A 24863-nucleotide genomic window follows, 5' to 3' on the forward strand; every position below is an offset into this window, starting at 1 on the left:
AACAGAAGGCTTCGCGACACGACTGCTGATTGGATCCATAAAACAGATTACAGGTTATTGTATTCCTGAAAGCATTGTTGTGCTTCAAAGCTGTCTAATCTAAAAGAACCTTCACAATAAAACACCTGAGCCTGTTTGAAAAAATACCACCATGAGAGTTTCACAGAAGGAAAGACGAGGTGAATATTTGACTCTTCAGGATCGCTGTATACATACTGTAAAACCTCGAGGGTGCGTTATTCATCGGGGCTCAGACTGCTATAAAACAACATGCTGACAAATGGGATTAGCTGAGCTTTTAGAGAATTAAAAATACGTTCTGGGGAAAATTGATCTGGAAGAAATGAGATACTTGAAAGAGTCCACACTGCTCACTGAACCTGTGCTGCCTGTTTTTTTCTTTCATCTTCATAATTAGCAGCCGGGAGGTAAAGATCTGTATCTGGAAGGAAAAAAAAAAAAAAAAAGACATCTTACCCTGACTTTGGATGCGCTGTGGTTCACCCTCATGGATAGGTTTTCATTATAACACAGGCATGGTATTTTTTTTTTTTTACCTTGGGGCATGTAGCATTTATTGGGATAGGACAGCTCACGGGAGACAGGAGAGGGCAAGCAGAGCCACTGCTGCGAACTCTGCACACGAGGATGCTCTCCGACCGCTGAACTGATCTGACATGGTTTGTTGTCAGTGAAAACACGAAGCTGTGGGTAATCCTGCCATTTGTTAGCTTTAACTTTAGCTTAATGACATACTGATTTAGCATTTTCGTACGTGAAAACTGGGTTTGAGTCCAGACAAGTTTGAGAACAAGCAGCAAAGTTAATGACAAGGGGCGTGAGTTATGTAGGTGCTAATATCAGCCCTAATAACAATCTTTCACAACAAAGCCAATCAGATTTAGTGCAACATATCTGCCAACATTTCTCAACATTAGTTATTGTCAATGACTGTTGCACATCCATAAATCAAAGATTGTATCCGTCACCATTTATCTACTTTGAGTTTACTGGGGATATCTTATAAGATCTGGCCAAGACAGCAGAGTAAGAGCAATAATCAATAACCTCAGTATTTAACCCTTCACATCAAAGAGGTGATTTGACTTGAGGGTCACACTCATTCACACACTGATGGCAGAGCCTCCATCGTAAAGTGACCAGTCCCATTCATACACAGACAGTCAGAGCAAATCGAGCCCAAGGGCGTGTTGGACATGTTGTTGCAGGAGCTGGGAATTGACCCCCCCCTGACCTTCCGGTTGAGAGATGACTTCACCCCAATTGAGCCACAGCCGCCCCAAGTGGTACCGAGGTAGTCGTACTTTTAGGCTGAGGGCAAAATTCCTAAATACCTGAGTTGAGGGTGAGAGCATGTTGCTTACATGGAGGCCAGAGTTGCTTCTCCAGACTGATTAATGGTCGCCTCTGAAGACTCAGACTCCCATCTCTCTCTCTCTCTTTTTGTAACACCAAATAGAATGACCGGGGTTATATGAGGGATTTGCTTCATTTGGCGCCAGCTGTGGTACATTTGTTGCTGCTTTTTCCCCTCTCTCCAGTGAGCGTGTGTGTGTTTTTTTGCAGACAGAGTGAGTGTTATATAAAAGTCTCCACCCATTCAGGGTATGCCGGAGCAGATCAGTAATAGCAGTGGATTTTACGACCGAGGAGTGTAAGATCCTTGTGGAGCAAAGATGTCAAACCTTCAAAGTGAAATACTTTACCCTGCATGCTCCAGGAAAGGTAACCGTGCCACACCATTTGTTTTCATTTCCTCCTCCCAGTTTGCAGCCAAGTAGCACAGCCTGTACAGAATCACTTAAAAAAAACATACTAATGCAACCTGTGCTTAAGCATTAGAACCATTTGTGTCTTATATGAGAAACGGCCTGGCCGTGGCGCACAGCAGGTGGTGGTGAGATACTCCAACACCTTATCCAAATACACAAAAAGAAAGAGCTTATATCGGGCCATATTTGAGGAAAAAGTCTGCCATTGTTTCCTCATTAAAGGAGATACCAGTTTGCAAGTTTTCCCCGACAATTCAGTGGAATTGACTTTGTGAGCTTGTGTGAATAATGAGGTGAGACTCTGGCAGTAAACTCATCTTGCGAGCGGCCTACAGCAATTTTAATGGAGCTTTTTGTTTCTCACAGACGCTCTCTGACCTCAATAAGAAAAAAAAAAAGACCTCATAAACTCAGGAGGTTTCTGTGTTTCAGAGAGTCGGTGAGTGAGAGGAGGATTGGGAAAGTGCATACGGTAGTTTGTGGTTGTTTTTGGCAAATCTGTCATATTGAGCTTGAATTCTTTCGTAGCGACCACACTTGTGTCGAATTTGTGTGCTGCTGCAATTTTCTGTGACAGAACTAAGAGAGGGACACCGTTTTTTTTTTTTTTTTTCTCGGCACACATTTACAACCCTCTGAAAACAAAGGATGCTCTCTCCTGCATGCAACTAAAGCCTGCTCAAATGTGACCGATCAATACTACTTAGACTGCAAATTACTACAAATTGACTGAAGCGTACATCTGATAAAAACAGGTTTGGTCCTCTGCCTGCAGGTCTGTTGTCACAGGCAGAAAATCTGCTTATTATGTTCATGCAAACTGGATCAATTCTGACCCTGCGTTGTTTAAATTGTGTTTATCCCGTAGCATGTAGTGTTTGGTTTTCAGAGCTGCACCTTCACAAATTGAATAATATGGAAAAATAAACCGAACGCTGCCGCAGATTTCTTTCCCAGTCGCCCTCCTGCCAACCCCTCCTCCGTCTCCGAAAGCCACATCCTTGGCTTCTCCTCTGCATATTTACGGATCATCTATGTATATCCTATGCAAACTCAGTGGGTGAGGTCAAGCGTGAGACTCCGGAGCAGCCAGGCATCCTTCCTGTCCAATGCCGCGGCTTTAGGTTCCACTTGTGCCAAAGTGCTGTGAGCAAAAAAAAAAAAAAAAAGAAAGAAAGAAAGGAAAAAGAGCAAAGAGTGTCCGCGCCCTGAGAGGAGAGCTGCTGTGTGCGGAGGGCTGCTCCTCCAGATGACCCGCTCCCTAATTGGATGGCGTTGCATAAGCTGGACTCCCCCAGTGCACTTGAGGAAACACACACACACACACACACACACACACACACACACACACACACACAGAGTGGTTGACCCACCCTTGAGTGTGTTAGAAATGGAGCACAGTGGGATTTCATGGCTAAAATGTAGCTTGAAGGCCAAAGATTACAAATAAAAAGATGGACGTTAGAGGAGTTCTGATGCTGTTATTTCTTTCCCATAAACACTGATATGAAACATGGACTGAAATACTCGCTGATACCCATCGCTACATTCAAGGCAGCAACATAAGCTGTCTGGATACCAGTACTCCTGATACTGGTATAACACTGATACTGGCTCTGATACTTGTACTGGTACTTATACTGGTATAATACTGATACTGATATGATTTGATACTGACACCATGATCCTGACATCGAAACTGATCAGTTTCAGCTTCTACCAGTACGCAGAAGCTGAAATGACGGTCTCAATATTAGAAACACTGGGATTTTTAAACCAATTGATTAATGCACAAAGTTGCCAGCTGCACAAAAGTTGTTCTTTTTGTAGCATCAACTGTGTCTTACTTTTAATTGGTACCAGGGATTCTCTCAGAGGGCAGCTGATGTTGTCTTTATGAGTTGCTTCATGCTGCATTCGTGTTCTGCAGGATTTAGCCGTTTACGACAAATTCCCAAACTGCTCTGATGTCTTTGAATCCAGTTCATTAGTTGCAGCAGGATCCATCAGCCTTGCAGCTAAAGTCTGCTCAAAGCCAAATGTTTCCCCTCTCTTCTGTTGTTTCTGATAAGATGCTTTAAGGAGAGTCATCGCAGGCTAATTATAGTCAAAGCTGGAGTGTTGTGTGGGCTGGAAAGTGTCTCGATATGTGGCACAATCTAGATTAAGAAGTCAGTTAATGTAAATGAATGCATCCTTACTATACAGCCAGCATGCTGCATATTTATCTAACAACTGGTTTGAGTCTGTACTGTTTGAAACACTTTTAAAAACAACATTTTTCGACTGTCCGTGTTCTCCCACACTGCAGTACACAAGGGAAATTTGAGGAGTTGCTCACAGCTGGAAAATAATTAAATTATGTGCAGATGGTGGGAAGAGAGCTCCAAAAACAACTTGAGATACAAACAAATAAAAAAGAAGTTTTGCATTTTAAACTTAGAAAAACGCCTGAATTTTGGTTCAGGTGTTGCAGAAAAAGAAAAGCAATGTTGACGGATCATCAACTCTGAATCCAATATGAAGGACGCGCTCTCGCAGCTCTCGTTACCTCAGCCGGTGGGATGACAGATCGAGAGATTCTGCCAACAACACTAACAAACCCAGTTGGTGCTGTTATAATAGTGATGATGCATTTAATCGTCGTTTTAAAAGCTCCGACTGAAGCGCTTCTTCTTCCTCTTCTTCTTCTTTAGTCCTTCAAAGAAAATTCAAACAACGACGACAATTCTTCCCCCAAATCCACTGCTGTTATTTACTTGTTAGTATTTACCCTTGAACTGGCAGCCTTTGAAGATGAAAGCCCTGGAAAGTTTTGGCAAAGCTGCCTTCCTGGTGCCGGTGTTTGGGGTGGAAATAAGAAGCTTTTTTAAGCTTTACGCTTTTGTGACTAAATACTCTTTCTTCGGAGCTCTGAGGGATGCCGATAGAGCCTCATCAGAGTTCAATTGCTCCCTTTGCTTGTTTCTTAAGGACGCTTGAGTTCACAGCAACAGCCATGCAACGTCTTAATCTGTTACACAACACTGAAGTCATCTCGCACGGAACAATCAGCCGCGTGATGCGACCTGCTGGTACCACGCATCAATGGTTTGTTTTTAATGCTAAGATAAGTGGCTTCTATCATTTTCAGCATGGCAACAGGTATTTCCCATAACATCAACTAATTATTGTCGCGTGCCATCTAAATTATGACCCTCAACAACAAACTTACTTGACAATTAGGAGAAATGAAGTGCTGAGAGCGTGACAACAAAGGTTCAGTGCCTGTTTAAGCACTGCAGCGACATTTTCTTTAAGAGTCGAAGAGAAAGCGAGGACTTGGAGAGGAAGTATATTCAGGAGCTGCGGTGAAAGGAAGATTATCCCCAATTGTTCCTTTCAGCTCTCCTAAGCTGTCTCGATTCACTTTCAAATGAAATCATTTGTTTTGCAGCCAACACCTATAGCATGGTGAGTATCCGAGCGGTGGTAGTGTGGCTTTATGAAGCTGCGGCATTAAAAGCAGATAGAGTTTTGTACAGTACAGTTCTGACTGAGCCCTGCCTTTTACCCTGAAGTATTCAGTAATAGAAAGCACAAAGCTCTGCCTGGCTCATTTATTCGAGCTCTACCTCTTGTGGAATTGAATGAAATAGGTCATCAATTTTCATGCTTGGGAAAGTCTTTTCATCTCTCGACTACAAAAAAAAAGACACAAGAATGGGAGGCCGTAAAGTGCTTCAGATATGGCTGCGAAAGGGCACCTTTATTAATAATAAAGAAAAATAAATGGCCTCTTTGATGAGCTCCAATGATAGACGGAGGCATCCCCCAAAGAGCTCAGAGAGAACTGAGCAAATGGATCAATACAGATTAAACGGGTAATAGTTTCATTTTCTCACATGGTTGCCAAATGGAAACCATTCAATTTCTATTCCATAAAAGTTGGCAACTGGAAAACCAAGAGGAAAGCATCACAAGTGTCCTTTGCTTGAGAAAACCATCCGCCCTCAAGGACCCTCGCCTCTGCACATTGGGCGCGTACACCAACCATCTTTCCATTTGCACCTTGTAAATCGACATTATTCTCCAATATAAACCAGACCTGAGTAGTTTCTCTGTCAAGCTAGGATATGTTTTGGAAAGTTGTTTGTTTGGGATGGAAATAAAACCTGCTTTGGTTGATACGGACAATACAACCATTTGTTAGCATAAATTGGCTAACATAAACACTACATCAGCCTGTGGAAAAATTCAGGCAATTCAGATGGGGATGTCTGTTCAGTTAACATGAAGAAAATGCTAAAATGCAAGTTAGCTTATTAAAGAAAACAAGCTAGCTTGGCATTCTCTGAAGCAAGTGAATTTTGTTAGCCAACGTACAGTCATGCTAGCTTTTCTTTCTCGCTGAATCAGCTAGCAAACTGCTAACTCTACACACACAATTGACTGTTCATGCTTTGTCTGCTGCTTCAGAAATATAAATATTAATAACGCTCATTGCTTTCAAAGTTAGTGATTGAGTACGGCCATTATTTTCAAATCTTGACAGTCTGGAGTAACCTGGATAATTGAGGTGAATGCACCGTCTTTCATTCAAACTCGTACCTCAGATGAAGGCATGCAGAGGAGGCAAGACGTGTTATTTTCCAGCTACCTTTTCATGTAAATGCTAATCGAGCCGGGTCATGCAGAAGGCGTAACAATCTTCTTGTCTTATTGAAAAGAAGCATGAAATCAATCTTTGGTCCCGCTGGCTGGCGTGCGTGTCGCCTTTTGTAATTCATGTTCAGATCAATTTAAACCTTTTTCATGTTGAGAGATCCAACAGTGACGGAGGGAGACACACTGACGTGTGTAAATGATCACGGTGAGGGGCTCTGTTTAAACACGAGTGCGCCTCAGACAGAAGGGAAGGTAACGCAATAGGACTGATAATCACAGCAGAATACAATGACAGGACTGTGGGATGAAATCTCCCTCTGGAGGTCTCACATTAGATCCAATAAGAGGCTGCCTGTATCATCGGCACGGTTTTTATGAACAGAGATTCTGTTTTTTGGGATTGCTTTCATTCCTAATTCACCACTGGAAGCAAACAGATGAGATAAAGATGGTTGGTGAATGAAGACTTAATAAGGTGGAGAATAGACTGCAGAAGAGTAGAAGTTAGAACTAAATGGAATGGAAATGATGTAATGCAGTAAGATTACCTGTTAAACAATGCTTCATACAATATTAACTATTAATCGCAAAACCTGTAATTAACTGGATAATGATTTTTAATGATTGACCTCACAATTTTTAACCTTCATAATGATAGGCTTAAAGGCAGGACTGTTGTGAGCTGCACATGTTTGAGCCCGACGTACCTAATAATCTTGAACTGAGTGGACGCGTCTTAAAAGTCCTTGTGAGGTCGTGATATGTGACTCAGCTCTGTGCAGCCATCTCTCTCGGTCTGTTCCCTGATTCATTTATTACTTCTGTAAGAAAAGAAACAACTTCACACACTTCCTGTCCTCTCCTCTTGCTAACACAGTAGGTGTGGGTAGTGAAGTGTTCCCCACGTTGGCCCACGATGCTTCACTGCACTTCTGCAGAGCCAGGTAACTAGGCAACAGCCATGCTGGGCGGGCGGGCAGGCGGGCGGCGGAGGTGGGTTTGCAGAGGATGCTGCGGGAAGAAGGTGACTTTTTCCGAGATCCTCCTCTCTGCGTCACTCTCTTACTGGAAGACGAGGGGCTTCTGCTCGCATCTTGTTCGTAAACAGGAGGGTATTTATTTTTGGTCTTAATTTGAAGGAGGAATATCCTCTCCCCGCAGTGGTGTCAGAAATCTGCTGGCAAAAGGAGGCTTGTCGTTTTCTTGGCGGTCTCAGACTCCCACAGAGTCGGGCTGCCTGCCATATGGTGCGGGACACGGTTGAAAAAGAAAAGTGCACTGAGGGAGTTTCTGCCAGAACTGGGTCACTGAGACTGTTTTTATACGGTCAGGGACGATAAACCTACGTCAACTCAATTTACCTTTTCACACCTGACTGTGTGAGGAGAGGGAAATCCACCATAAAAAAACATTGTTTTATGTTACATTTTGCAGCTGATTGCTTTTATATCAGACTTATGTATATTCATATGATGACTGAAGAAATTTAAGTACATTCTTTCAAGATTGTGTTGTTGTTAAATTAAAGGTTTGGATTGGTTTTGCTTTGATTGAATCATCTGTTATCGTCTGTCTGAAGGTCAGACATTAGTCACATGGTAGGAAGGCTCACAGTAATCATTCTGCATCGTCTCCACCTGAACAAATGCCAATTTCATCATTTAATTTTGCCCTGAATATTTTGATATTTGGGTGTTTTTGTCGTTGTTGATTATGACCTGTGAACATCCTTATGGGAGTTTGCAAGAACTCACCCCAGACTAAAACATGGACGTAGTCTTTGTGACGTCCTCCATTAGTTCCTGAAGAGGCGCGATGAAGCCGAACGAGGGTGGTCACCATCTTGGAAATGTCATCTCAACCTAACCGAAGAGAGGAAGCTGAGTTGGGCCTGTGTTTCATGTGTATAGCGAGTGTGGTTGTCTTTTTGCTATCAGCATCTTCTCCACTCTGAATTTAACTTTTTTTTTTTTTTTAAATTACATCATTACTCCTTTTCTTTCTCTCCGGTCTCTAAGTTACCCTGACTAGATTTCTCTCCTGGGTAGCTTTGCTGTGTTTTCCCATCTTAGAGTTTGAAGTCTGCAAAGCCGTCTTCCCTAAAACTGCTGTTTGATTAATGATGCAAATTAACAAGATTAAGAAGCTTTAAAGTTCTGTAATTAAATATGCAGATAGGGTCCTATAACAGCATAAATCAATGCGTTTCTGAATAATGAAAGATTTTTTTTTTTTTTCTCCCTCGGGGGGATTATTTAGCATACGATGACTGCAGAGTAGGCGTCTCGCACTCACCTTTACCTCTGTTGGTGCAGAGCCAGCGTCATGTTGTTTGTTTATCCGTTTCTTTTTCTTCCTGTTTTAATGAAACTTGAGGGACTGATTCACATGGCCTTGATGTTGTAGCATTTGCTGATTAGCTCGAGGGAAGGCGTCACAACTATAGGTCAGAGTTATGAATTTTAATGTCGCTCCCACTCAGCAGATGAACAGAGAAGTTTGATGCACGCATTCGTCTGTCCTTACTCTGCAGATTTGCTTCCTCTGCTGTACGTCATGTCGACTTTTTTTTTTTTTTTTTAAGACAATTGAAGCTTTTTTTTGTGTGTTCCTGCTCCTGCTGACCCGCAGTGAGGCTGCATCGTACGTCGGCGTGTTGACAGGTTAACTTTTTCATTTTCTGCTGCATCCCCCCTGACTTGTTTGTGTTTCTGGAGGTGTGTGAGGTCTCAGAGTTCCCGGGATTGTCTCCATGTTTAATTCATGCAGGACTTCATGTATAAACCACACGTTCTCTGTCAGCTCCCCTCTTCCCCTTCCTCTTCCTCTTCCTCTTCCTCTTCCTCTTGTTGCCCTGAGTTGAAGCCACGGTAGGAGACGCGATCTCTCGGGTCATTTTGATCAGAAAACCCCGCCTCTGATCCAACCAAACAGCTTGTGGAGGATTTAAACCCCTTCCACCAGTCAATCAAAGTCTCCTCCGCCTGGAAAATACTCGGTTCATGACATATTTTTGCACCTTCAGAGCTTCAATTCTATACCAACAAAAAAACTTGAGACTTTCGAAGCCTCCAGTGCTCCTGAAAGAGAGCTGTTTGTTTTTTTTTCGGAGAGGGAATGAAAGGCTTTCTGTGAGGTGAAAAACAGTGCGAGGACAGGTTTACTGCAGAGTGCTGCTTTAGGCTTTAGAACAGAGATTACATCAGGTGTCAGGAGCCGTTTGAGCAAGTTGAAGCCATTTGAAGGAGAGCAGATTGTAATTTAGGCCTGATCAGATGTGTGCGGATTTTAAAATAAAACACTTTGAGGCAAAAATGCTTGAAATGTTGAAGTCTCTGCTGGCTTTTCTTGCATTTATTTGCTCTCAGTTTTTCCTTCACACATTTCGACAACAGGTCACAACCGAGATAACATCGGACTTCATTCCTGAGGAGAGGGACAGTTGGTTGAAAGGTTGGCGAAAACACGTAAATTATTTAAGTGTTCGGTGCAATTTCAACATTCCCAGCTCTGCAAATAAATCCAAATATTTCTCTGAAAATGAAATAAGCACCTGTTTGGTCCATCTGTTTGTGCTCAGGCTGCGACGCTCCATCAAAGAGAACGAGCAGAAATATTTTTGAACGGGGACGCAGATAAAGACGGATGAAGTCATGGTGCCCATTTTTTTCCCGATTGTTTTCTCTTTGTCAATTTAGAGATTCCACGGCTGACGGCAGACACACCTGCTACTGTGCAGTCACGATGTGCCGTTTCTTCATGGTAATCGTCTCGTTCTGTCTTAATGCGGGCGTGTTAATCGGGGCTGATAACAGCAGGAAGCAGACACACACACACACACACACACACACACACACAGAGAAGCTCCTGCAGAGGTTTGTGACCCTCCTCCTGTAACTTGTGGCGTCTTTAATAGAAAGTCTTCTGCGAGTGTTCGGCGGCTCTTTTCCTACCTGACGCCTCCATTTAAAAGGTGACGACAGAGGTCAAACGTGATATGCCATCTTTACAACTGACAGCGTGCCACATTACCCACAATCCCCTGAGGTGGCACGGTGGAGACGGTAAGTGGCAGACAGATATTTTGCCCCGATGCGACACCCGCTGCAGCTCTGACCCAGGTTCTGTGGTGGCCCTCTGGCCTCTCAGACAGTCAGCAGCACCTGTCAGCGTCTGCTGTCAGCACAGAGCCCGACTCCTCTCTGATGGTCCTGGAGCCGGTTTCTGAAGGTGCTGTGATAAGAAAACAGCGTCAAGATGAAGCAGGGAGACGAAGCTGATTCTGTTTCCAGAACATGGAATATTCTGGCAGAAGTAGAAAACAACACTTTTTCCAGCAGAGCGATATTATATGATTAATTATAGAATCATTCAGGTTGGATTAAAGTAATGGAAATGAACTCGGGCCAAAAGAGGGGCCTTGGTACGTGGGGCAAATCCAACCGCTAGGCCTCGAATTTAGGAATCAACTTCATAAAGTGAGATTAAACACTGCCACCTAGTGGTCTGGGGTTTGAAAACAACATTGAGCGGTTGCCACAAATCTTTGTTTTTGAGAGTTTGAGAACCATAACAAAAATATAATGTTGCCTTCCTCAAGGGTAACATAACAAGTATCAGTTCACTGATATTTTAGCGTGTTAGTCACTTGGTGAATTCAAGTCTGGTACTCAGTGAAGTCTTAATGACTCGCTTGGTTTGTTTCTCTGCCGTTGATTCAGATATTTGGCGGCTAAGCTAAATGCTAGCTGTGCATGTTTTCCTTTAAGTTTAATGCATATCGCACAAAGTTGTTTATTTTGGTGGTTTTTTTAAGAACTCATTTTGCTTAAAACAGTCATGATCAAGGGTTGGAAACGTGTTGGATGAAAGGGCAGTTTGTTCTCATGAAAACCAAACCAACCAGCTGAAGGATTTTAAAACGGTCCACTGGTCCAGTGAGATTAAAGGAGCCGCAGGGTTTGATGATGGCAAAATGATCAAAGTCATTTGAACTGGCCATTAATGCTTTTTAAGGTCATAAATAATCCTACAGTTTTGTTCTGGAAACTTTTTTTGAAGAGGCACTGAGCCAGAGAGTGAGTCTTCTGTTTGAATAATGACTTTTTTTTTTTCCCATTAGCAAGAAGCTTGAAAAGCCACCTGATAGTTTCTCTAACAACACCTCACAGGAGCTTCCAGGCGTGTAGCAGTCTCAGGCTTCAGGTGGGAGCTTCAGACAGGCGACCATGTAACTCCACTCCTCCCGTCATGTTCATGAAGAGCTCCGAGGCTCCGTCAGATCCAGACACTAAGCTGCTCATCTCTCCTTCTGCTGCCACCCATCAACGATTTATCTCCTTTCTCACAGACCGCGAGCGGCGTGTCAACACTGCAAAGTCACGCAAGGGCAGCTGTCAGAGGAGTTAACAGGGAGCCCGTATGGTCTGATTTCAGATTTCAAAGCACAATGTTCATGCCAAATCATCTCCCTCTCCGGCTCATATGCTAATCTGACATGCGATACTGAAAAAGGGTGGCATTTTTTTCCCCCCTTTACTAAATTCCCCAACCTTCCTCTACGCTCCCATCCTGCAATGAGAGGGCTGTAAGGGACAGACCGGACACACTTAGAGCCTTCTTGAGGTGTAATTACAACGCCAAAGCTCAATCTCTATCTCTGTGTCAGACAGGAGCTCTCAGTGAGAGTAGTCTGAAGAGGCTTTGGAGGAGACGGAGGGACAGGACTTGGCTACTGAGTGACAGACAAGCCACCGTGGAAAAACAAGCGACTCGCACTTCCTGCTGTGCTTCAGCGAGTTTGACATGTTCAACTTTAACTTACAGAAATTCAACTTTTAAGTAAGAATTGTCTTCATGTCGATAAACTTATCCATAGTTGAGCCTTGGCTGCTTTGTGAAAGTTTTATACACGCTGTTGAGCCAGATTCAGGTCGGGCCAATCACTTCATTAAGTTCTCGACAATCTTAAAAATGTGGTTTCTGGGGGGCGCCGATAGCTCAGCGGCAGCGACAGCGCGCGTACCATGTTGTGAGGCTTTGCTCCTCGCGCGGGCGGCCCGGGTTCGCGTCCGGCCTGTGGCCACTTTCCCGCATGTCTCTCCCCACTCTCTCCCCCTTTCCGACTCTATCCACTGTTCTATCAAATAAAGGCAAAAAAAAAGGCCAAAAATAAATCTTTAAAAAAAAAAAAAAAAAAAAAATGTGGTTTCTGTATTCAACATTTTTATTAATTTTCAAACGGGTAATAACAAAGACAGAAATTAAAACAGCACATTAAACAAACAGGAAGAAAAGAAAACAAAATTAAAACAAAATAATCACAATGACATTAATGATAGTAGTGCACACACTCTTTCCCCAAGGTGAATAGATCCGAACAATGCTGAAATAAATCAAATGACCAAGCTGACCGCTTAAGTTACAGGGACTGATAGCCAAGCAATGAAAGGGCCCCACGTAAACATGTATTGATCCAGTTTGTCCAACAGAGAATATGTTACTCTCTCATAAGCAGCTAAAAATGTGGTTTCTTAGATTTATGAGCGAACACATGCAGACTCATCGCCATTCAGCTCATTGAATGGCTCATTTTTTATTTTGGGAGCCAATTAGCAAACGTTTGCACGCTTAGATGCTAAGTGAGCTAGTAGTTGTGTAATGTGGCCGTCTATTACTCCATATAAGCTTTATCTGTTAATTAGCAGCTGTTTGCTATTAGAATCATCAAATCATGTCAAAGCTGTTGGTTTGTTTGGCACCGCGAGGCAAATAAACATCTCTTCTAATCCTCTGGGGCGGTACACATGCCTTTTAGAATCTCATTTGGTGCACACATCTGCATCGCGTTGCCTGTCAAAATCTTAAATTTATGCTTCCTTCTTCTACCTCTGGAAACAAGAGTATAAACAAAACAACATCTGGGAAAGAAGAGCACGCAAATTCTGTTTCTTTTTTTACTCAAGCATCCCAAACAAAATTGTCCGTTTTGGCTCCGGAGCAAATCAAAGACATAGATGTCTTGGATTGGAAAGAAATGCCATTGAAGCCGTCAAATTTCATCCAAAGGGAAAAAAAACAGGCCAACGTCTTTAGTGGCGTAAAATCAAACACTTGGAGGGACTTTTGTAAACACATTAAAAACTTGGTATCGATCATGAGCTGTGTGGTTAAGAGTAATCATGTAATATCATACGAGTACTGTACATTCTTGAAGTCAACAAAATGGACCGACCCCAAAACAGGAAATGAAACGCAACCTGTGCAGCATCTGGAGGCTACAGTAGAGAATAACACAATGTAATGGAATTGAATAAATGGAGCACAGCAACTGTCCAAGACTTTTAGTAATATCATTGTGTTCCTGGCTGAGAGGTAAGTGAGGCGTAATAATACGAGCACACCTGAGTCCCTGAAGACACGTCAGTGTAATGGGGCGGAGGGAACTTTTGGGTTTTGTTATTGAAGAGAGTCACACAAACCTAAAAGACAGAAGCTAATCGCTCTGTTTTCACAGTTTAATGTGGAGTTTAACGAGGCATTTCAGCAAGAATCGAGTGATGTCAAAAAAACATTTTTTTCCCCCCCAAATATCTTCAGATTTTTCTTTAACCACAAATAACATTATGTCGATAACTGTTGTTGTTTTGATCTTTCAAAGTCGTGAATATTTCAGTGTTAAAATGTTGGCCGTGTGTCACCTCACATGTTCTCTGCTTTTCAACCAACGCATGCAGAACTTATTGGAGCAGTTTGTAACTCTAACATTGAAGAGAGCTGCCTCACTTCGCCCCCTCGTCCTTTAGATTTGAGGCACACATGGGTTGCACGTAGCCGTGTCGCGCTCACTGTAGCTTCAGCGTTTAGCCAGCTCTGCATCGGCCTGTAAATCTTTCTGTGTTCTGACCTCTCTGGAGCATATTAGAAACATGCAGAGGCGCTTTAGGTCGGGTAGAATCACTTCTATCTGAACCCACTTCTATCGCTGCAACACCTGGAAACAGAAAGAGCGTCCAAAACAAATCCAGACCAGCATGTTTCCTTCATGTCTGATGATACAGTAAGGTAATTTATGATTTAATTCATTAGATATCGTACAGATTGCTCCTTTAAAAATGCACTTTTGATTCAGTTGAACACTGGCAGTATATTTTGTGCAGAAGTGACTTTCGACGCCAAGAATGTTTCATCTGATTCTTCAGTTCTACACTTCATTTTAAAAATGCAAAAAATGCAGAATATATTAGTGAAGCGGCTTTTTTCTCGTTCTATGATTAATGACTCGATCCACTCCTGACTCCGACGCGCTCAACATGAAACACTAAGCTAAATTAATAACTGCTAAATTAAGTTATTTATCAGATGGAGCGAGCTGATGGCCCTCACGATAAGACATCAGAACTCTGCACTTTTTCCATTTCTCTCTGGAAAGAACATTAGCTCGCTGCATGAGGTGCACGTGTGATTAAGATGTATGAACTTTGTGAATGAATCTCTGGTTAACACAGACGTCTTCTGTTCTGTTAGTGTCTCCGCCTGTGTGTGTGTGTGTGTGTGTGTGAGACAAGTTCAGACCTGGTGTCAGACTCTACCTCAGGTGTCTGTGTGTCTTTGTCGTGTTCAGCTGTTTCATTGAGACATAAATGCGGTAAATGCAGCCGGCTCATATTCCTGCACTCAGATATGCTCCGTCATGTCTCCCTGAAGGCCAAAAGAAAGAAAAAAAAAAACAGCACTTTCTAACCTTTTTTTTTTATCTGAAAGAGGGTAATTTTCTTGTCCTTTAAGCCCACATCGCTCATTTGAACTTGTTTACTTCCTTGTTAAAGATGTTTGCTGTCTCAGACTTGTATTTGTTCTTGCTCAGTTCATGACTCCCTTGCGATTGTCTGTTGTTTTCTATCTCTCTGTACTTAACATTTATGGTTCTCCTGCCCTTCTCTTCATATAATATTGTAAAGGCTGCAGTCATGCATAATAACACGGCGACTAGACGGTGGATTCATCAGAAGATCTCCTGCACGCTTGTGTGTGTGGATGTCGATGAGCTTGCACTACTGTAGCTCTTAACTATGTTATTTATACATCTGAACATAAATTCTGTTTATTTATTCAGATAAATGGATGTTTTGCAGCCGCACTCTGACGGCATGAAAAGATATTCAATTGAATTCTGGTTCGATTCCACTCAGCCTCTTACAGCGTGTCCTTTCCTTGTCCTTTCCTGAGAGAATAAAAGCGTTAGATATCCCGTCTCACAGAGTCTGACGCCCGCTCTGCACGCTGCATTCATTAAATATGAACTTCTCTGCTGAGTGAGTTCCAGTCTCCCCTTGTATACAGTTTGACATCTAGTGCTTTTATTTTGAAGGTGAAGAAACAGAAGGCGGTATCCGCAGATCTTAGTAACACATTCAGAGATTTAATAACTAACACTAATGATTGTAAAAGGTCTCAAAATAAGACGGAGGTTATAAAATAGAAATCTGAAAATGGGTCTTCAGAGCACTTTTTTCTTTTTAATCTCCTGATTAAATAACATAAACAAACCCTTCTCTTCAATCCACCCACTTCAGAAAAACATGAATTTCATGAAGCTGCATTATTACTCATCCTCTCGAAGTGAAGACGGCCGTGTTGTCCTGAAGTCACAGGATGAAGTCTGGCTTCGTGGGTGTAATGAAACATTGAGCAACATAAATAAAAGAAGCACTCGTATTATGCAGCACTGAGCCGTTTACTGTCTGCTGGATGGTTTTTGGTGGCGCACGTTATTTGCACATGATACCAGATGTTACAGACTTAAAGCAAGCAGCAGAGAGGCTCATGGGTAAACGAACTGCGGCACTCAGAAAGTGATTGCCCCTCTCACTCCTGTCTGCTCGGTGTGTTCCCGCCTCACTGTATGCGCTGCACGGACATATGGCGACCATCTGTGCAGATCGGGGATGTCAGAACATTCAGGCTGGGTGATGTTCATGGACCCGCAGGTCATTTTAACCCCTTCAGCAGTGAGGACAGCTGACACACACACACATGCACGTACACACGCACTTCCACAACGTCTTAAACTTTGCTCTTTCACTTCCGAGAACTTTCAACATTTCATCAGAGAGACGACAGCAGCTGAAAAGAAAAGTGCAGCGTCTGACATTTGGTTGACGTGTTGTCCGTCATTCACCTGGAAGAGCTTGTTTATCAGAGCGCACTCTCCCTGCAGAAAAGGATTGTTGTTGACTCTCACCTAAGCCACTTACAAAACCTCTGAGAGAGTTAAGTGGACTTAATGTACTTGTTTTTCCTTTTTTACGACGTGGGTCTGACTAAAAGTTAATCCTACACACACACAAAGGACACAAGCGACTCTGCGCTAAACCCAACAGACTTCAGGCTAAATCTGTACTCACACTTTTTTTTTTCTTAAATGCACAACTTCAGCTATGTTCACATAGCATTGTTGTACTTCTCTGGTGTTTTCTGATTGGTTAATCATACAGTACACTGGGTCTTGTCTTGAAAATGTGCTGCTGTTTAAAAGCCAGAAGTAAAAAGTAAGTAGTAAAACAGTCCTGCAGTCGCTTCAGTGCCGAAACTCCAGGCTGGCTGCAGAAGCCCGGGAAGTCACATCCACTTACCTCCCTCCCTCCCTCCCTACCAACCTACCTACCTCCCTACCTCCCTCCCTCCCTCCCTACCAACCTACCTACCTCCCTACCTCCCTCCCTCCCTCCCTCCCTACCTACTTACCTACCTACCTACCTCCCTCCCTCCCTACACTGTAAAAAAAAAACTGTTGTTTTAACGGTAAACTTCCGGCAGCTGTGGTTGCCGAAACACTACCGTAAAATTACGGTAAACATTTTCTTCATTTACTATCGATACTGTTGATTTTACGGTTAAAAAATGTGCCTCATTCCATATTTTACTGTTAAAAAAAAAAGTTTGAACCTTTAAAAATTTTTGTTTTACTTGAAAATTTACATGGAAATACCGCATAAAATAAAGTTTGTTTCATGGCATATGACGGTTTTTTGCTTGACAATTAACAGTCTAAAATATAAACTACTAATTTATTCTGTAAAAATTCCCAAAAATTACTGCAAATATTAAGGTTTGCACAGAAATTCCCCTCAAAAATTACAGTAAATCAATGTCTATTAGTAATAGCAATGAGTGCTAGTGCTGCTAATTTTATGGTTAAAAATGGTGTTTTAGTCCATATTTTACTGTAAAAGCATGTTCATTAATTGTATAATTAGTACTATGAATTATAAACTACTGCTTAAATCCATCAATGTAAAAATCTAACAAAAGATGTTTGAAGCATACTTTACTTCTCTATATTTATCAGAGTAGAATCAGAACATAATATAAAATAAGAAAAGATCACATGTAAAGAAAAAAATTAATATACTTTGAATATTCAGCCAAATTAGCATTTCCACTGTTATCATTCATTCTGTTCTGTAAACTTAAAACAAAGAGCATGAATTAATATTGTCAAATTACTTAATGTACTAAAACAGCAACACAAAAAATATCCACCTTAAACTTTTCAAATATATAAACTCTTTATTTGATATTTGTGAGGTTGTAAATATCAAATATTTGAAGTTTTACATATCACAAAATATCTATGAATAACATCATAACATCTATAAAAACATCATGTAAGAAATGTTCACTTTGAAACTGTTTCAATTTCAAACTTGTGTAGTAGCTGAAGACACAATTTGCCAAGAAACCTTGAGACTTAATTTGAGAACATTTAAGTGCATTTTTTGGTACAAATATAACCACAAAGTGACATCAGTCTACATACAGGGTATCATTTTCACGTCATCAAAATAAAATCATCCCTGAAGGGGAGCAAAATTTCAAATCTTGCATCATAAAGCTAAAGAATATACAATCTCTATGACTGCAAGGAATTGTAACACTTCACTTGAGAGCTTTACCATTTTTAAGACAATTCTGGAACTAGCAACAACATGTACAAACTGTACCAGACAATTTATCTAGTAAAAATATAGCTTTTGTAAAACTTTCAGAAATGTAACTCTAACAACAAAATATCTGCATTTTATATAACATCCAGTGTACCTTTTATCATATCATCCCTCAGCATCACTGGTAGGTCCACTCGTGGTCAGCAAGGTCTGAGATCAGAGTGAGGACCCTGGGATTGACTGAGAACACTTTCTTCTTCTTCTTATTCCACTCGACTTTGGTGCCTTTCTCAGGATTTATTGAAAAGAAACACCTTTAAGAAGGAAGGAAGGAAGGAAGGAAGGAAGGAAGGAAGGAAGGAAAGAAAGAAAGAAAACATCAGATGGGTCATCAAATGCAGTGTATTTTCTAATATTATAAAAAGAAAGAAATTTTACCGTTGGAGGAACTCCAGTGTAGACCGTAGTTCCACTGGGTAGTGTATGTTGAAGCAGTAGTAACTGCCAAACATCAGGCAGATGGCAGATGTGAAGGAAGTGATGTGGTTGTTGACAATCTCTTGGTCGATGCTCAACATAAATGTCTCAGCGGCCAAGCAGGAGGACCCTAAAAATACAAGAGACAAGAGCTTCAATATCAGCCATACAAATCCAGTGGTACTTATTTATTACAGGTTTGGTTCAGTTTACTTACCACACACAATAAGGCAGGGTGTTGGTGGAACATCCTTCATCTGAACCTCCTCAGCAAGGCTTGTCTTCTCAACGAAATGGAACTGATGCTCTTCTTTCTCATCAAAATGAGCCAGTAAAAGAAGCACCATCTGTATGATTTCTTCTGAACAACCAGTGGACTGACCTCTTTCAGTTTCCTGCTTTAGAAGAGCATCCAGAACTTGTTTGCGTTTATGTGCATCAACACGTTTGAAGAAGTTTAGCAGACGTGCCCCCTTTTTGTCCACATTGGCAAGGAAGGACTCGATCAAACTAATGCCAGTCAGTTCCTGGAAGTGTGCTGCCATACCAACTTCCTTAAACAAAAATGGCCATTCCTGGCATAATTTCTGGATGCTTGCACCTTTATTGATCTCTTTGCGCTGTGTGAAATAGGTGGACTTGATTAATTCTTTCACAGCATCTGAATTGTAGTTCATCTCATCAAACATCTTCATTTGTTCTTTTTTTTCTAGCTGACTCTCCACAGTCTCAGGGAGTGGCAAATGTTTCGGCTCCCAGTTGACACAGCCATACGTGTCCTGAACACTTGCTCTTTGTTCAGCAGTTATTTCATCGGTGTCATCATCTGATGCTACTTTGCGTTTCTTTATCTTTGGTGTGTCAGGTCGTTTGACATTTTCAACTCTTGACTGGAGCTGCTTTACCAGGGAATGGTATCCAAGTCCAATAACATCACCATCAATCACATCTTGAAGAGACTTTGGATACCTGGCCACCATCCTTTTTGCTATCTCTGTGGTGTTGTGTTTGGTTGGATTCTTACAAATCTTCATCATCTCAGAGACCACAGTCCTCACCATTTCTCGTCGTAGTCGGGCACTTGGCCTTTTCTGTCTTTCCAAACTCTGTACCAACTCTTCAGGGAGCTTCTGCCATGGTATCTGAAAATTGTCTACCCAGTTTGGTGCAAGTGCATAACAGTTTCCTGAAGGTGATGATGTAGCTGTGGATGATGCTGGTGAGGCAGTGACTGAGGATGGAGAAGGAGAGGAAAGGAGAGACACTGGAGAGGAACATGCCGGGGCTGGAGTTGGAGTGGATGAGTCTGTAAAAGTACAACAAAAAAACATTTGAAAGCATTATACCTTGAATGTTTTTCTCCTCTGTAACAGAATGTAACATACTTATAAATTTCTAGATAATTTGTTGAGTGGTTCCCAAACTTTTCCCACTCATGGCCCACTCAAACTCACCATTTTGGGCCCAGGCAGCAACCAGTCGTCTGGCTTGTATTGGCCTTAATACTGGCAGCAAGTCTCCCTCTGTAATGTACACTAAATCAGCTGTTGTATCGGCACCAAGTGCCTTCAAAGTATCTTCTACTGTCTTGACAACGCAATCAGGAAGATCCGGTAGCACTGCTGCTACAGCATCACACAGCTTCTCTGGCATCTGTGACTGAGCCATATCTGCTAAGACACAGACAAGAGAATTTAGCATATGGCCCACTGTAATTAAAGCACTTAGTGTGAAAAGAGACTGTGCTTCAGTGGGACAATCTGGTTTCCGTTTTGTATGTAATATGATAAAGGCCACATGTCAACCAGGTCACTAACAAGTCTGCAATCTAATCTTCCAGTGTCCTTTTTTACAGTGTACATGTGGTAGTGTGAAAGAAATTCCCCATCATGCACTCTCATGAGAAAATGAAGTGCAAATTCATCTTTCACAAGAATGAGGATGATTTCACCAAACTCGATGGAATCATCATTCTTAGTGACAACAAATTGGCCCTTCTTGTAAATGATCCCATTATACTGCACGTTAACATGAATTGTTGTATTTCTTTCAGTGAAGCCAAAATGGAGGACTGTGCCTTTAACTTGCTCACTGTAAAGCTCTGAGTAAAATGGTGAGCTGTCTTTTATTTGCAAGGCTGGAGGACTTACTGACCCAGCAGAAAGAAAGGCCTGAAACATCTGATGCCTCTCTGAAAGAGTCAAACACAGATTTTTGAAATTCTTCAGATGCCTTGTACATCTTTTGAAGTAACTATGTTTGCTCTCAAACCGCATAGTCCATAGCCTGATGAGTGGGCCAAATTTCAGAATCAGTCCTGAATAATGCCGCAAATAATGATGTTTAGGTCTCAAGTTGATTTCTGGAAATAGTGTCTTCCTGGTTTCCAAATATTCTTGGATGAGTACATCCAGATAAGCGACCTGAGCTATGGAAATTTGCTGAGCACAAATCAGGTCAACAATGTCCTTAAGCTGCAAAATTAACTGCCACACACTATCTTGGGGGTCCTGCACTTTGTCTCCAATTATAAGAGGCAACAGTCTCAAGAAGTTCCAGTTTTGGACAGCATGTCCACTCAGTTTTAGTGTTTGAGGACTGACCTCACAAGGTTTGGAACAAGCATCTGTTGCTTTGTATTCAAACTGCTTGATTCGCCTGTTCAAAATTGTGTAGGTGAACCATTTCTTTTTGTTGATGAAGTATTTGAGGCAAATAGCAACATCATACGAGAGGACACCCTCAAAGATGTCATGACCGAGACAGGGAGGCAGGCCAGGTGAACAAACATCAAAGTTTTGCAAAGTATTAAATACCGACCTGAACTTTATCCCTTGTACTTGTGGGGAATCCTCCTTCTCCAGCTGTTCAATGGCAGATCTGTATATTTCTGGAGTCCGCTCCAGTCCACAGATGTTAGGATCAGCACCCTGAAATTCAGTTCGAGAAATCAGACAATATCTGCAGAAGTACTCGGAAGAACTGAAATTTTCTGTAAAACCACCAATTGCGTGAGAGCCCAGGTTGTCTCCAGCAATGCAGTAGAGAGCTCCCTTTACTACAGGTTCATCTCCTATTGTTATCCCATTTTCCTCCAGTTGTTTCAGATCAGTAAGCAGTTCAGAAAAAACCTTGGCATGGCCAAACTCCTTAAAATCTTTCTCTCTACACAATAAAACCAGCTGCATGTGGTCAACATTTGATCGCACATGGGGGGGCATGTTGAGTAGAGAGAAGTACACAGCCAAAACCTTGTGCTTCTTTTTTGCAGAACCTAATGGGTTCACAACTTCGAACGCATCCTGGTATAAAACCAGCTTGAGACAGTTTGGGTTTTCCTGAAAAAATGTGTTTGACACAAACACCTTACCATCACAACTGTCAGAGAGAACATCTGTTTTGGAAACATCATTAGGATCCACTGACATGAGGCCCTGCCAAAAACCAGACTCCAGCATACCCTTTAAAGTGTCTAGCACAGGAATATAATAGGCACACCTCTCTGTCCTGTTCTCATCTCTGCCCAACAACACTTTTTTGGGCTCCACATATTTGAACATGTCTTTAAAGCTCTGGGCCCTTGAGTAAGCAGTTCTCATGGGCCCTCTGTGGCAAGCTGTAAACAAGTCAGATTGTTTAATTGTGTCACAGATTTTTACAATGTCTTCATCTGAAGCTGACATATCTTTTAGAAGTAAGTTAAGTTGATTCAAAGTATATGTCTGTCCCAACTCGTGTATATTCTGTATTTCTTCAACAATGTTTTGAATGGTAGACACTGGAAGAAGATGCTGTCCCTGCAGTTTTATGTAAAACATACATATATTTCTCAGATACAGGTCACTGAAATTAGACCCATCCCCAATAATGTTTTCAGCATCTGACATGCTGGCAGCTCCCTGTGTGCTAGCACTTGTAGTGGGACTCTCACACTGTGTATCTTTGGTTGATGGACAAATCACATTTTCTGACCAATGTCTGTGCTTTCTGGACATGTGAGAGGTAAAGGACGTTTTTGCAGTGAACACATTTTTGCATCCTCTCACTGGGCAAGCTACATGACGCCCTTCTGCTATGTGCTCCTTTAAGTGAGCGACCAACGATTTAGTTCCCTCACACTGGCGTTCGCAAAGTGAGATGGTGCATTTTAATGGCGCTAAAGTCGTATCCTGAGTAACTGTTGGTGTACTGCTGTGGTGACGATAGAAGTGCGACTTTAACGCGGTATATCCAGAAAACACCTGCTTACAACTTGTTCCAACACATTTGAAAACACGTCGGGGTTCATTGCGGTGCAGTTTGCAATGTAAAACATAGGCTTTTACAGACGTAACGTTTTCTCCACATACATTACAGGAATACATATTCAACAGTCAAAAACACACAGAGCTTATATCCACAACACGAGCAGCGTAGTTAGCTAACCGGAGGCTTCAGCACAGACGGACCCGCTTTAGCTTGATGCTAAGCGGCTAACTACACAGCGCATTTTTTTTAAAGCAGTCAAACTGATTAAACGATTGCTAATAAGTCACTCGGTCTCTTTAATTGGTGTTGCTGTACTTACCGAGGTGTACTGACGACAGGCTTTGGCTGGAAATCATAAAAAAGTCCAGACGCTGATGAAAGCTGCTCCTCTGGTGAAGACCGTGAACCGGAGTGTGTCAGAGGTTAACGTACGATGCGTCAGATGCGATGCGCTGATTGGCCCGTTTTGAATTTCAGGCGCGCTATCAAAGAATGCACAGTCTGTCGAACGAACTGTAGGGGGGCATACGACTTCTACTCAGTTTAGATAGATAGATCAGATTAATGTTTTAAAACAAATGTGTGTGTGTGTGTATATATATATATAATACAAAAGTTCATATGAGAGTTATTTTCAAGATATGAATTTAAACAACATTTTAAAACATTTAAAGGCAAACTGTTGTCTTAGGATAGATATTGTTAATATAATTCATTGTAAAGGGAAATAAACAGGCTCTTCAACCATATGAAAAACAATGACAATTAGCATTGTAACAACAGAGAAATAATCTAAATAAAGTTAAAAATTAAAAATAAAGTTTTCAGTTGTTCGGTTATCAGCACAATAGTATAGTACAATAGTAGTTACAAACTGCATTCTTTATGAGAAATGAATGTAAAAACTGTAGTGTGACCTGTTATAAATATTACAGTATGTTTCAGTGATCAGCACAACAGTACATACATTTAACTGTGAAATATTGTATTCTTTTCAAGAAATAAATGCAAAAATCACAGTATTGAATGTTATACATATTACGGCATTTTTCCATTAAAAAAACTGTGCAAGAGTAGGGAAACGTATTTTTTCAAGAGAAAAAATGTAAAAAACACAGTTTTTTCCTGATTAACTTATTTACGGTGATTCTGTGTTATATAAACAGTATCAAACTGTTTTTGAGATTTACAGATTTTTACTGTCACGATTGACAGTTTTTCACCGCAAAATTTACGAACATTTCTTACAGTGTACCTACCTACCTCCCTCCCTACCTAGCTCCCTACTTACCTACCTACCTACCTACCTCCTTACCCCACCCACCCACTTTGAAGAACGTGTAAGTAGGCACTGTACGACAGGCAAACAGGAAGTGCATTGAGGTCAGCAGCAGTTTTTGAGGGACAGGAGAATACTGGTGTGTTGTGAGGAATATAAAATTAGACGTCTGTCACCATTAGAGGCGGTTTTGTCCTGATCTGCTCTCTGGCAGTTGTCTTGGAGTTTCCAGGTTTAAAGCAGTCACACAGAGCGTGTGCCAAGTATTCTCTACAGAAACACACAGGTATACACTCCGACATTCTGGTATCCATCCTTGATGAGGAATCAAATCCCAGACAGCTGGTTAAAGTCTTATATATCCGAGTTCAAGGCTTATCAGATGTTTACATTATACAGAGTGCTTGATACACAGTAAGACTAGATGTTCAAACAGAAATCCTCATCTGCCTTTGCATTTGGTGGTCCATG

The 24863-nt window shown here is 41.6% G+C and overlaps 2 protein-coding genes across 3 annotated transcripts in view; one reads left to right on the plus strand and one right to left on the minus strand.

The window, feature by feature from the left end:
• LOC306817795 (ankyrin repeat and BTB/POZ domain-containing protein 3-A) overlaps window positions 1-24863 on the plus strand; it is a 156101-nt gene that overhangs the window by 67322 nt on the left and 63916 nt on the right. The gene's annotated exons all lie outside the window — the stretch shown is intronic.
• Window positions 17986-23520, minus strand: LOC306817797 (uncharacterized protein). The gene is made up of 6 exons (XM_079334992.1): window positions 23433-23520; window positions 21686-21795; window positions 20320-20535; window positions 19083-20171; window positions 18827-18995; window positions 17986-18702 (listed from the first exon to the last, which is right to left on the minus strand). Exons 3-6 carry the CDS (start codon window positions 20531-20533, stop codon window positions 18567-18569), a joined length of 1608 nt encoding a protein of 535 aa, XP_079191118.1. The 5' UTR covers window positions 20534-20535; window positions 21686-21795; window positions 23433-23520; the 3' UTR covers window positions 17986-18566.

This window comes from Symphodus melops, assembly GCF_947650265.1.
Source record: "Symphodus melops genome assembly, chromosome: 22".
NCBI lineage: Eukaryota > Metazoa > Chordata > Actinopteri > Labriformes > Labridae > Symphodus > Symphodus melops.